The sequence below is a fragment of the Acomys minous genome (assembly GCF_964271855.1).
Source record: "Acomys minous genome assembly, chromosome: 9".
Classification (NCBI taxonomy): Eukaryota; Metazoa; Chordata; class Mammalia; order Rodentia; family Muridae; genus Acomys; species Acomys minous.
Window position 1 is genome coordinate 17968022 of NC_140490.1, and position 12987 is coordinate 17981008.

The 12987-nt window shown below is 46.6% G+C and overlaps 1 protein-coding gene across 2 annotated transcripts in view; it reads left to right on the top strand.

Annotated features, from left to right (window-relative positions):
• COLQ (collagen like tail subunit of asymmetric acetylcholinesterase) overlaps positions 1 to 12987 on the top strand; it is a 61537-nt gene that overhangs the window by 29903 nt on the left and 18647 nt on the right. For both annotated transcript variants that reach the window (XM_084796394.1, XM_084796395.1), the window contains exons 4-11: positions 141 to 185; positions 490 to 516; positions 2111 to 2182; positions 4545 to 4607; positions 5024 to 5050; positions 5660 to 5704; positions 5873 to 5908; positions 9994 to 10074. In XM_084796394.1, coding sequence (XP_084652520.1) covers positions 141 to 185; positions 490 to 516; positions 2111 to 2182; positions 4545 to 4607; positions 5024 to 5050; positions 5660 to 5704; positions 5873 to 5908; positions 9994 to 10074 — 396 coding nt within the window. The remainder of the gene's footprint in view (positions 1 to 140; positions 186 to 489; positions 517 to 2110; positions 2183 to 4544; positions 4608 to 5023; positions 5051 to 5659; positions 5705 to 5872; positions 5909 to 9993; positions 10075 to 12987) is intronic.

Sequence of the window (12987 nt, forward strand, 5' to 3'; positions counted from 1 at the left end):
TGAGAGTCAGCCTGCTCCATAAAGACCCAGTGCTGCAGGCCCCCCACCACAAGCCCCCCACCACAAGCCCTCCCCCACAGCCTCTCCCCCCCCCCTCGGTTGGGTATATGCTCTCTTCACCTCTTATCTCGATTGTGTAGGGTCCACCCGGGCTTCCTGGCAAGACAGGACCAAAGGGAGAAAAGGTATGAGCCACTGCTTTCTTAGTTACAGCTTGCTTTCTGGGGGTGCCGCTGACAATGTTCTCGTTGAGATGTCAGACTATGTGCCCAGATAAGGAGGGCTCCCCGGTGAATGGCTGCAGCTGTACTAGGGGTGCTATTGGTGTGTCCCCCACTTCGGGCCACTGGCATGGCAGATGTGCTCTAACTGGTCAAGTGACCAGCTGACTGAGCCACAGCCAAGCACAGTCTTCAGCCCTACTAAGTTTTCTGATGCCAGACCTTCTCTTTCAAGCAACCTTTGTCTGTCTGTCTTCTCTACGCACAGGGGGATCTTGGCCGCCCAGGAAGGAAGGTATGATCCATGCTGTTCCGTCGGGCAAGTGTGTTGCATGCACGTGTGAGTGTGTTCAGGGGCCACCCGTACCCTGGTGGGGGTGCTGGTGCTGCCAGCCCTCATGACATCAGCACGCTTGCCTTTTCTGCCAACACTTTGGTTAAGATCTGGAACCCATGGCTGCTAAGCATCTGATGAATTTCTTCCACAGGCTTCCGGGCCCGGCCCCGGCACACTTCCCCAGCCTCAGCCTGCCACCCATCAGGGAACTCTCCAAACTCCCAACCAGTGACGTAAAATGACCTTCATCACCTATTGTTTAAACTGGAATAAAGTGCTTGAGCAGACAGGAACAGATGGCCTTGCTTTGGAAATTCCAGTGGCTCCGACTGAAGCAGCCATCTGCCATCATTAGTGTCAGAGGGGGAAAACAAAACCATCAGGTGATATTGTGGTAGTCAGTGAGTGCTGGTGCTTAAGTTCTAGATCTTGACTGGGATTGAAGAAGAGCAGATGCAGCCTAAAAAGATGCCAGCAGCTTTAGTATCAACAGAAACCATATTTTTGCACAGTATAAGTAGCAAGGCCAGCCACAGCTTGGTGACCAAGCCATGGCTGTGTTGAATGCTGGCCTGGAAAGAATGCTGTGGAGTTGCCATGCTCAGAAGCATCAGGGTCTGTGTTGATTAGTAATGTCTGCAATAGCATGGGAAACAAAAGTGGAGAGTACATGCTAGCCTCTGGCATCTCTGAACTCTCAGCTGAGCCTTTTGAATCCCCAGCTAAGTGTGAAGAGAGCCACTGAGTGTGAGCTCAAGACAAGACCTCCCCTCATCTATGCTCTTGCCCTCTTTCACAAAGGTTGGTCTTTTATAACCCTTAGTTGAGATGGGGGTTTTCTGGAAGCAGAGACATGTATCAATAAATTATGAAGGAGCACTGTCAGGAGGAGCCTGTAAAGACGGATGTCATGAGAGGGTGTGTGCATAAAGGAAAGTCTAACCCTAGCAGCCTGGCCTTGGATGTGTACATAGCCTGTCTGTCTGTCCTTCCTTGATGCCTTGATAACAAGAGATCTGGGATGTGCTGTAGGAAGGGAAGGTCCGTAAGGGACTGGGGAGCTCCAGTGCCCCCAAGCGAACAGCACGATTACAAGCTTTTATAGAAGCCTGCGGCATAGCCACTGAGGGATTGGTGCAGCAAACAGGCAAAATGCCCTTGAGGGAGTTCCAACAGCAGCTGCTGCTGCTCCCCACACAGTCCCAGCTCACGCACACGAGAACCTTGTGGAGACTCCACAGGAAGCAAGGGCCAGTGGGTGCAATCAGTAGAGGTGATGAAAACCGAAAAGCCAACAAGTTTGAAATCCCTCTGTTCACTGTCCTCTATTTCTTAGATAGAACAACACCTTGTTTGGTAATATAATATGACACCAAAAAATCTAACTTATGTCTGTTTGACATGGTTCTTAAAGCCCTCATTCTTTGTAGGGTTGGGATGAAGGTCCAGGGGCCCACATTTGGTGGCCTCATACTCTCATCAAGACCCCAAATATTCTTGGCTGGAGGGAAGCGTACCGAGCTATCTTGACTTTTGTTCTTGGTCTTTGAAGGGTAGACCTGGACCCCCAGGTGTTCCTGGCATGCCCGGGCCCGTTGGCTGGCCAGGCCCCGAAGGACCCAGGGTAAGTGTCATATGTGTTTGGGACACGTGCAGTATCAGAACATGAGGGAGGTATACCCCGTGGGTCTTGGCCAGAAATAAAATGCATCACTTCCTTAAGAAGGAACTAGTGGGAAGGCAGCTCCCAGACCCCAAGCTCTTCTTCATGTGGCCTGCAGACCCTGGTCAGGGCTATGACTCTGCTCCTGTGGAGAAGTGGGGGGGGTATTCCCTTCTTTTCCTGGAGCCCTGTTTCCCCTTTGTCCTGAGAATCTGTGTGCTAGTGTTTGATTTCTCTGAGCTGCCCCAAAGGAAACTTGGGTCTGGGAAATTCTCCCCTGTCATGCTGATCCAACAGGTGGAAAACTGAGCAGTATTGGCAGGCTGGGGGCTGCAGAGCCTACACTGAGCAAAGGTTCACCCCTCCCTAGAGAGAGCACACAGAGCCAATGCCCCCTCCTCTGCCCCCCCCCCATCTTCCCTTGGTTTATGTTCTTGCTGCCCATCACAGACCACAGGGTGCAGAGGGCATGACTTGGAAATTTCACCAGCAGAAGCCAGGGCAAGGCAAGAAAATATGCTCTGCTGCTCCGCCTTACTGACTGTGTTGGTAACACAAAGGTCCACTCACTGTATCCTGGGCTGGAGAGATGGCTCACAGTTAAGAGCACTTGGTTGCTCTTGCGGAGGACTTGTGTTAAGTTCCCAACACCCACGCTATGACTGACAACCATCTGTAACTCCAGGTCCAGGGTACCCTGGCCTCTATGGGTACTAGGCATGCGCATGACACACTTGCAGACATGCAGGCAATTTTCAGTTCACTGTATGGCCAGCCATGGTGGCTCATACTTACAAACCCAATCCTCAGAAGGCTGAGGTAGGATCGCGATGAGTTGTTAGAGGCCAGCCTGGGCTGCGAAGTAAATTCCAGACCAGTCTGAGCTAGAGCGAGATTCTGCCTCAAACATAACAAGAGCCCCACTATAGAGAGCTAAGCTGTCCATCATGGCAGCCCCGCATAGCTGTGAAGGTCTTGAAATGTGACTAGAATAAATGAAGGCCTGGAGGCTTTGTTTTGGCTCACCCAAGTTTTAATTTAGAAAACTATTCAGGGCTGGGGAGACACCAGTCAGCAAAGGTGCTTGCTGCCACCCCTGACAACCTGAGTTCCATTCCTGGAACCCACACGTGGGAGGGGAGAACTGACTTCCGGAAGTTGTCCTTTAACCTTCAACATGTGCTGTAGTGCACACACGCACACGCGCGCACACACGGCAAATAAAATGCAATTTTAAAATCTTATTATTTTACAATGATTACATGTTGAAGTGATAATTGGATTAAAGGAAGGTAAAATACTGGCAAAATTAATTTCACTAACTTAGTTTTACACTTAATGTAATTTCTTTTTTTTTTTTTTTTAAGATTTTTGTTTGTATATGTATGTTATGTATATGAGTGCTCTGTTTTCAGAAGATGGAATCAGATCCCATTACAGATGGGTGTGAGCCACTGTGTGAGTGCTGGGAATTGAACTCAAGACCTCTGGAAGAGGAGCCAGTGCTCTTAACCACTGAGCCATCTCTCCAGCTCCATTTAGTGTAATTTATAAAGACATTTACAATTCAGAATCGGTAGCCAGGTGGGATTTCCTAGAACCCTCACACTCAGAGGGAGGAGGATCAGTTAAGAACATCTTCACCTGAATTTGAGACCAGCCAGAGATACATGAGACCCTGCCTGAAACAAAACAAAACAAAACAACAACAACAACCACAAACCCCACAAACTAATCCCCACAATCAGCATATGGTTGACTTTATATTTCTACTACTTAGAGGTGGCATGTAGTTTTGTATCATAGAGAATGCTTAACATTATTCTGAGGAGCAGTAGAGTACACCCTCGGTGTTTACCACCTTCCTCTGGTGTATATACCCAAAGGCTGATTTTCCCTCTACTTGGCTTCAAGTCGGGTAAGAGTGTAACAAGACACCTGAACGATTCTCCCTATGTAAAAAGCAAGGCAGGCAAAGAATTTGTATGTGTGATAGCCCATCTTCTGGAACTCTCACATGTGTCCCCTGGCCTCTCACAACTCTTCCAGGAAAAGTCCAAATATCACCATTCACATCTTTGTGAGTGTTTAGTTTGGCGATCTGTTCCACCTCGGCCATTTTTCTGTTTAATCTCAATGACCACAAGAATATGTGGAAAGTGGAGTCCTGGGGCTGGGGAGGAGGTAAAGGGTCCTACGGAACCTCAAGTTCACAATCCAGCCCCGATACCCTGGTTCCATCACAGTTTTGCCCATACTCCTGTTTCTGTTTCTCCAAGAAAAATCACTGTGGGTCTTCTTTTCCATCTTCTAATTGCCACAGGGTGAAAAAGGTGACCTGGGTGTGATGGGCTTGCCAGGGTCAAGAGGACCGATGGGCTCTAAGGTCAGTGTGTAGACATTCCCAGTCCTCCTTAGCAACACTGAGGAGGAGCAGCTGTCTACAAAGATGGGGTGGGCAGCACTGGGACACTGTCATGTGCTGGTGAGCCAGCCCTTGGTAGGACATCGTGCCCTGGTGTACAGGGACATGGGGACACTGTTCCTGCTCTCTTGGGCTATCAGGGTTATACCTCCAGATTAGGCATTTGGGTGCTGAGAAAAGCCATGTTGTTTTTAGGCCTGATATAAGCACACACTCTTGGACCTTTTCCTGTTAATGGCTGCATGTCCCTTAGAACTCAGCATGCAGTGTGGAGCACTCAGCATCCAGCACCACACTCAGGCAGCCCCCACCCCATTCTTACAGCACCCCCAGATGTCCTAGGGGCTGATTATAAATACCTGCCTGTTTTCTTCTAGGGCTTCCCTGGATCCAGAGGGGAAAAGGTCAGTGCTGGTCTCTTGTGGCATGCCAGATCCCGGGCTGGACACAGCTCTGGAGTCGGTGGTGGGTGGAAGGCAGGCTCAGCCTCTTCAGTCATCACCTGAAACTATCATTCCTAGCGATTCCTCTGAGGGAGAAGTGAGGGGCCTCCTGAGGCAGGACAGTTCTGATAAAGAGGAACTCCCATTGAGGCCCATGCCCCACCCAGGAAGCAGGAGAACAGATGTGAGCTGGCAGGTAGGGGAAGCATTTAGTCAGTCAGCACAGGGGCGCTGGAAGAAGAGAATTTGTCCTTTAGGCTAAGTTTCTACCGCAAGCCTTCTCACCTGCCAAAACCAATCGGATACTCGTCCTGTGAGATGAGACTATTTGAGGCCTGGAACTTTCTATGAGTTTCCCCTTACTAACTAACATTATGAGGTCTCGGGGGGTGGGGGGGTCTCAACAGAAAGCATCTCTTTGCTGGGCAAGCCATTTAGTATCTGAGCCTAAAGCATTGCAAACGTGAGGGAGTTGCCCAAGGGACCTTTTCAGTTAGAAATGCTCCAATTCCGACCCCCAACACAGGTGCACTATTAAAGCACTGACCCTCTCTTCTGGTTTTCTCCTAGGGATCCAGAGGTGAAAGGGGTGACTTGGGTCCCAAAGGAGAGAAGGTAATGGCAAATCTGTAAAAACTGACATGCTACAATAGAAGTGTCAGAGCCTGCTCCCCAAACTGTTGGCTGATGGGCAGCCATCTTGTAAATGGCAGACCAAATCCACCCACAGCTCTTCCAAGTACTATTTCAAGACAGTCACAATATCTGGTCTTCTTTTCACAGGGTTTCCCTGGATTCCCTGGAATGCTGGGGCAGAAAGTAAGTATGTAGAAGTAGAGAGAATAGACCTCAGCCCTGCCCCCCAAATATAGCAGAAGCACTCTTAACCTCTGAGCCATCTCTTCAGCCCCCCCCCCCCAAATATAGCAGACAGAGCTCCTCCTCTTTGTCCTTCAGGAAGAGAAGTTGATTTTAACTGTGGAAAGTTCCAGTTTGAAATGAGGAACAAGTTGTCTTCTCCACTGGGGAGAGAGTACAAGGAAGGTCTGGGATCAACCCCCAATTTAGTGGGAAAAGCTATTCCCACTCCCCCAAAACACACACCAGGGAGAAACGGCCCTCTTTGCTTCTCCTACATCCTGGAGGATATAGGCTCCATGGAAAAATCCCAAAGCTGGAAGTTTCATGAGCAGCAGCTCCAATCTCCTAGCTGAGGCACAGTGGTCAAGGCTCCTCTTATCCCTCAGACTCTGGAACAAAGTAGGGATATGTTTGATTTAGTTCCAACGCTGCCTTAAACACTCAACACAGTCTTCAAGGGTGGCAAACACTGTTAAATGGACACAGAGTTCTTTTAAATAGATGAAAACTATTTTTATTTAAGTAGTGAAATATTTAGTACTTCACTTGGATAGGCCTAATTTTAAAAGGAGCCAGTGTTTGGTTTTAAAGAAAAACTATTCAGTAAGTAGCCACAGGGTGATATATTGATCCAACACAAATTGTGAAGGTAGTAATAGACTGGCAGATTTGGGGAAAGTTTTATTTAGGTTTAGGATATGGAGTAAGGTTGGATGTTAAATGAAGGAAGATGTGACAGCATAAAGAAAGAAATGCATAAATGGCCTTGTAGGACAGTCCCTAAGCTGACATGGAATGCTGGGTCCTCACAATGTAAAGTATTGGCCGTGTGGGACAGTCCCTAAGCTGACATGCAATGCTGGGTCCTCACAATGTAAAGCGTTGACCTTGTGGGACAGTCCCTATGCTGGCATGGTTGCTTATCTATTGCTGTGATAAGACACCATGACCAAGGCAAGTTATAAAAGAGTTTCAGAAGCTGAGAGTCTATGACAGGGAGAAAAGGCAGGGCTCAGGATAGCTGGGAGTGTCCATCTAGATACACAAATGGGAGGTAGAGGTGAGAGGACTCACTGGACATGGTGCCCACCCTTAGTGACACATCTCCTCCAAGACCACACCTCCTAATCCTTCCCAAAGCGTCCCGCCAACTGGGGACCAAGCGATCAAATACGTGAGTCTATGAGGGGTCACATGGCAAGGCTGGATCCTCCTGTCCTAACTGTTATCTTTACCTAAGTCACCAACTAAAATTCTTCACATCTGGAAACAAATGTTTTGGTGTTTTGTTTTGTTTTGTTTGCTTTTTGTTCTTAGTCTTTTTAATTTTTTGAAACATCCGCTTTAAAGTGTTACTTTCTAAAGTGAAACATTTTTATTGGGTGGTACTCAACCACGGGGCATGATGAAGCATTTGCAGCCATTCTGCAAGTCACTCTGGCTTATCCTTAACCTGTCAGAAACTCAATTCCTGCTACTGGAGGTGGGCTGCTACAGTTTAACAGGAGAGTAATCATGTAAACAAATTAAAGCAAACTTCACAAGAGAAGAAAATACCTTAAGATATTTGGTCTAGATTTTCCTTCCCTGCAACAGTGACCACTAAAGACTCATAAATCACTGTGAAATTAAATACGACAGCTTCTCTGGCTTCTGCACCATTTACTAGACTTGGCATGGAGAGAACTGTCTTCCCCCTCTGTGGCAGGCTGTTTTAAGACTAGCCTCACATGATAACCATAATTAGGTCTTAGGAGAGAAATTAGATCAAGAAATCACTGGCTGCCTCCAGCTGGTAAAGAGAGGGGCCACACTTCCTTTCACCGACCTCTCCTTAAAAATTCATATTTTTCAGGCTGTTGTTTTCTCCTAGCCAAACAAGACATACCCTGGGCCCCTTTAAACAGCCCAGGAGTGTGTGTGAAAGCATCTCCACGGCCACGCGGAACCATTGGTCCCTCACACTCTCACCACCAAGAATCCTGAAGGACAATATGTTAGAAAGACTACATGGACTTAGAGACATTTTTTTTCCCTTAAAGATTTACTTTTTTAGAGATTTATTTATCTTATATATATATGAGTGCTCTGTTTTTATTCACACCGGAAGAGGGCATCAGATACCATTACAGATGGTTGCGAGCCATCATGTGGTTGCTGGGAATTGAACTCAGGACCTCTGGAAGAGCAGCCAGCGCTCTTAACCGATGAGCCACCTCTCCAGCTCCAAAGATTTATTTTTAATTGTATGTCTGTGTGTGTCTGTGTGTAAGGATGCACACGTTAAATGTCAGTGCCTGTGGAGGTTGGGGGTCTTGACAATTCACAACTGCCTGGAGTTACAGGCCATGTGAGCCACCTGATACAGGTACTGGGAACTGAATTTGGATGCTCTAGAAAGCCAGTAAGCGTTGCTACCCACGGGTCCATCATCCCCAGAAGCAGTAAATGGGACAGGTTTCCTAGACAGGAAAAACTAAGGTGGAGAAAAAAACATTCAGTTTTTTTGTTTGTTTTGGTGTGTGTGTGTGTGTGTGTGTGTGTGTGTGTGTGTGTGTGTGTGTGTGTATTGTGTGTTACACATGCCAGAGTGCAAGTATAGAGGCCAGAGTTCACGTGGTGGGAGTTGTTTCTCTCTTTCTAGGTCTTTAGGCTCAAAAGTGAGCACTTTTACCCACAAAACCTTTCTTTTTTCTTTCTTTCTTTCTTTCTTTCTTTTTTTTTTTTTTTTTTTTTGAGACAAGGCTTCTCTGTGTATCCTTGGCTGTCCTGGACTCACTTTGTAGACCAGGCTGGTCTCAATTCACCTATGTCGGCCTCCTGAGTGCTGGGATTAAAGGCATGCACCAACATGCTTGGCCCACAAAGCCATTTTAACAGCCTAAGAAATAAATCTTTGCAAGAGGTTGGTCTTGGACTTCGAAAGAGCTATTTTCAATTAGGAATGTAATTTATTTTGCTTTCCATATTCAATAATATTTTTACGTGTGATGATTTGAACATATACTTGAAACACCTCTTCCCCCGAAAGCATTTTTGTCTGAGTTGGGCATAGTGGCATAGTTCTGCAACTCCAGCCCTTGGGAGGGGGAGGCAGGAGAATCAAGATGTCAAGGTCATCTTTGGCTCCATAGAGAGGTAGAGGCCAGCCTGGGCTACAGGAGACCCTATCTCAAAAAGGTTAGATAGTTAGAATTGAGCTGGAACTCAAAATAATTTTTACTAAAGCGTACAGAACTGCTGAACATAGTGGTACATACTTTAATGCTAGCACGCAAGAGGCAGAGGTAGATGGATGTCCAGGAAGGCTAGCCTGGCCCTCATACCAAATTCCAGGCTACCAGGGCTACATAGTGAGACCCTATCTCCAAAAAAAAAGAAACAAAAAAAAAAAGTCGAGTTATATAATTCTAAATAAGGATCAGAACCATACCAAACATTACAGTAGAAGACTCTGTTCCCAAGCCTGGCATGGTGGCGCACGCTTTTAATCCCAGCACTCGGCAGAGGGAGGCTGATCACTGAGTTCGAGGCCATCCTGGTCTACAAAGCGAGTCCAGGACAGCCAAGACTACACAGAGAGACCCTGTAAAAACCAAAACAAAAAACAAAAAAGAAAGAAAAATAAAAGACTGTTTCCAAACAAAAAACAAGTCACATGTGCAAGTTTGTACTTAAAAACAACAACAACACACACACACACAACAAACCACAATGAAAATTTTCACCTAGACAAGAAAGCCTTTTCCTAGTCAGTAGTGACACAGGTACGTGTGCGACTGAGATGCAGAAGCCACTGCTGGCCACTGTGGGCGGGATTGACTCTCTTGCTTGACCCCCGGAGCACCCACTGTTCTAACAGCACTAAGCCACACACTCAGGGTTGCCTCGCTCCTTTCTTTTGGATATGAGCTCATCAGTCTCCCATGCTCCCAGGACAGCCTGCCTGGAAAGGACTTAGAATGATGCCCAGGCGGCCAGCGATGGGAGGGACCAGCACAGATGCGTCCACTCTTTCTCTTGCTTCTCTTTCTTCTCCCCAGGGTGAAATGGGTCCAAAGGGAGAACCTGGGCTAGCTGGACACCGAGGCCCCACAGGAAGACCAGGAAAACGAGGCAAGCAGGTAAGGACCCCGGGGCTTACTCCCACTGAGGTCACACCTCCTGGCTTGGAAAGGGTGGAGAAGCATGCAGGAGTCAACCAGAGCTCCCCCACAGCCCTGGATTAGTGCATCCTCAGGGCTAGTGGACAGAACAGCGTTACCGCTGACCTTCAGGCTTCTCCCAGCTGCCACGGTTCAAGGTTACAGGTGCTTCTCAAGGTCAGAAGCAAGAGTGGCCCTAGCCTTGTAGGACACATATAGCATAGCCAAAGCTACTGGGAAAGGGAGGATGCTGGGGTCAGCATGCAGGAAATGGAGAGTTGGGGAACAGCCTCATTCCCTTCCTGCTAAGAGGTCTTCTGGACCTCGGGGACAGTTGTCACTACACAAGACCCTAATCTGGAAGTGATCCTCTTCACTGGGCTAGTTAAGAGTTTAGGGAGGCTTCCGCTCAACAGGGTAAGCCAGGCTATGAGGAGGAGGTCTCGCATCCTGGACTAGTTTGAGGACTGCACTAAGTACCCACAGATGCATCTGAGAGATAAGCCATGTCATCTTTTTTTGTTTGTTTGCTTGCTTGCTTGCTTGCTTGCTTTAAGACAGAGTCTCACTATGTAATTCAGGATAGCCTTGGTCTTACTACTACATCTGCATTATTTTTCTTCTTATTCTCATCACTTTGTTGCCTTTTAAATTTCAAATAGATATTTGAAATCCAGCTTTATGTAGGGGCTGCGGCGATGGCTCAGTGGGACTGTTGCTTCCTGTGTAAGCATAAGGACTGAGCTCGATCCCCAGCGTTCATGTGGAAAAGCCAGTGTGGCAGCGCACACCTGCGATCCAAGCACTAGGGAGACAGAGTCACAACCACTCTAGCCGTTTCCTGAGGTGCAGGCTCGGTGAGAGACCCTGACTCAAAATAAGGGGAAGAGCAGTAGAAGAAAACACCTGATTCTGACCTTTGGCTTCTGCTTGCACACCCACAGACACAAGTCAGTTGATGTAAATAATCTTAGTTTTTGAAAATTGATATTTATGTATCTGTATAGTTGTATTATGTATACTTTTTCATATTTATGATTTTGAGTCTGTTAGAAGAAAAAGTCATTTTGAGCATAATATAAAACTTTTTAAATTTTTTTTAAATTGTTACTATATATTTGTTTTGCTTGTTTATTTGTTTTGGTTTTTCAAGACAGGGTTTCTCTGTGTAGCCTTGGCTGTCCTGGACTCCCTGTGTAGACCAGGCTGGCCTTGAAACCCACAGTGATCCACCTGCCTCTGTCTCCCTGAGTGTTGGGATTACAAGTGTGCACCATCACACCAAACTTTTGTTTTGTTTTTTGAGATAGCATTTCTTTGCATAGCCTTGACTGTCCTGGAACTCTCTCTCTATAAAGACCAGGCTGGTCTGGAACTTAGAGTTCCACCTGCCTCTGCCTCCTAGTGCTGGGATTAAAGGCATGAGCCACCACCACCCGCCTAATTGTTACTATGTTTTATGGGATATATTGTAATATATATGTGTTCGTACCTATGTTGTGGAATGACCAAAGCATATCTATCACTTCCAGTGTTTACTGTTTCTCTGTCATGAGACTATTCGAACCCTATCCAGCTCCTTGGCTTTTTTATCTCATCCTGTTGTTGGTTATGGCTTGATCTGGGTGTTATCGTCTCCTATAATTCTTTCTTTCATTTTAAAATTTTGTTATTAATTTACTATGTTGTTGTTGTTATTGTTGCTCATGTAGCCAAGGCTGGCCTCAAACTCCAGCTACTTCTACCTCTCCCCCGGACATCCTGAGCTTACATGTAGTTCAGAACAGTTTCTTCTCATATTTTAAATTATGTCCTTTATGTCCAAATTGTAGTTATTTTGTCATTTGCTTATAACTTAAAAACCACCATATGTACAGCTTCTTGTTACTGTAGAAATTCATGGATTTTAAAACATAAATATACCTGCATCCTATTTTAATAAACAAGGAAGCCCAGATCGTGTGGAACGCTGAGAGGAGAACATCTTTGGGAGCAAAGTTTTTTTCACAGTCCTGGTTCTTTCCCACGACCAGAGGGAGGATGCTCAGACTTCAGTTGACATGAGCCTCACCCAAGGGTTTGCTGAACACAGATCTCCCCAGCAGCTACGGTGTCTGTACCCCGAAGCTTGCCTCTGATCCACCCTGTGCCTGGCCCTTGGTTCCTAAAGACACTGGAACAGTTGGCCTGGACCAGACCTCAGCATACGCTGTGTTTGGTTAAGGCCGCCCATGGGATTCTAACGTGAAGGCAAGAGTCAGAGTCACAGTAGCACCTCGAACCTAATGATCTTTCCTAAGTCAGTGCAGAAGTGACCTGGCTCCACTCGGGGATAATTTGGACCTTACAGAAACATTGTTTTGTTTTTCAACTGAAGACAAATTATGTACAATTATTTAAGTCAAATACGGCAAGATTGTTTTTGTTTGTTTTTAAAGTTACAAAATGTTACGCTCATTTTGACAGTTTCACAGGGTGGCATGGTCACACGGCCTCAAAAGCATGCCGTAAATTCCAGTTTCCTTAAGTCTAGGCTCAGAAAAAGAAAAAAAGAGGGAGAAAATTCTCCCCTACCATGATTTCATTCTAGAGTGTTCTACATTAGCTTTGGAAGAGGCTGTTGGCCTCTGCCATCTAAATATTTTCTGGGGTAGCATTTGTCATTCCTGGAAAAACCAAAGGTGAGTAGGCTGTGTATTGACCCCAGTAATAGTGGTGATGTCCGGGTGACAGTAAGAGCTTGGAGGGCTCAGAAGAATCAGGGAGGAAGTTTACCTTTTTTACATGATGTTGCAGCTGACCTGTGCACCCTCCATGGTACCTTTCTACTCCTCAGATACTGGGACTGTATTGGAAGCCTGACCTGGAGCTTCCTTCAAATCTCAGGTTCAC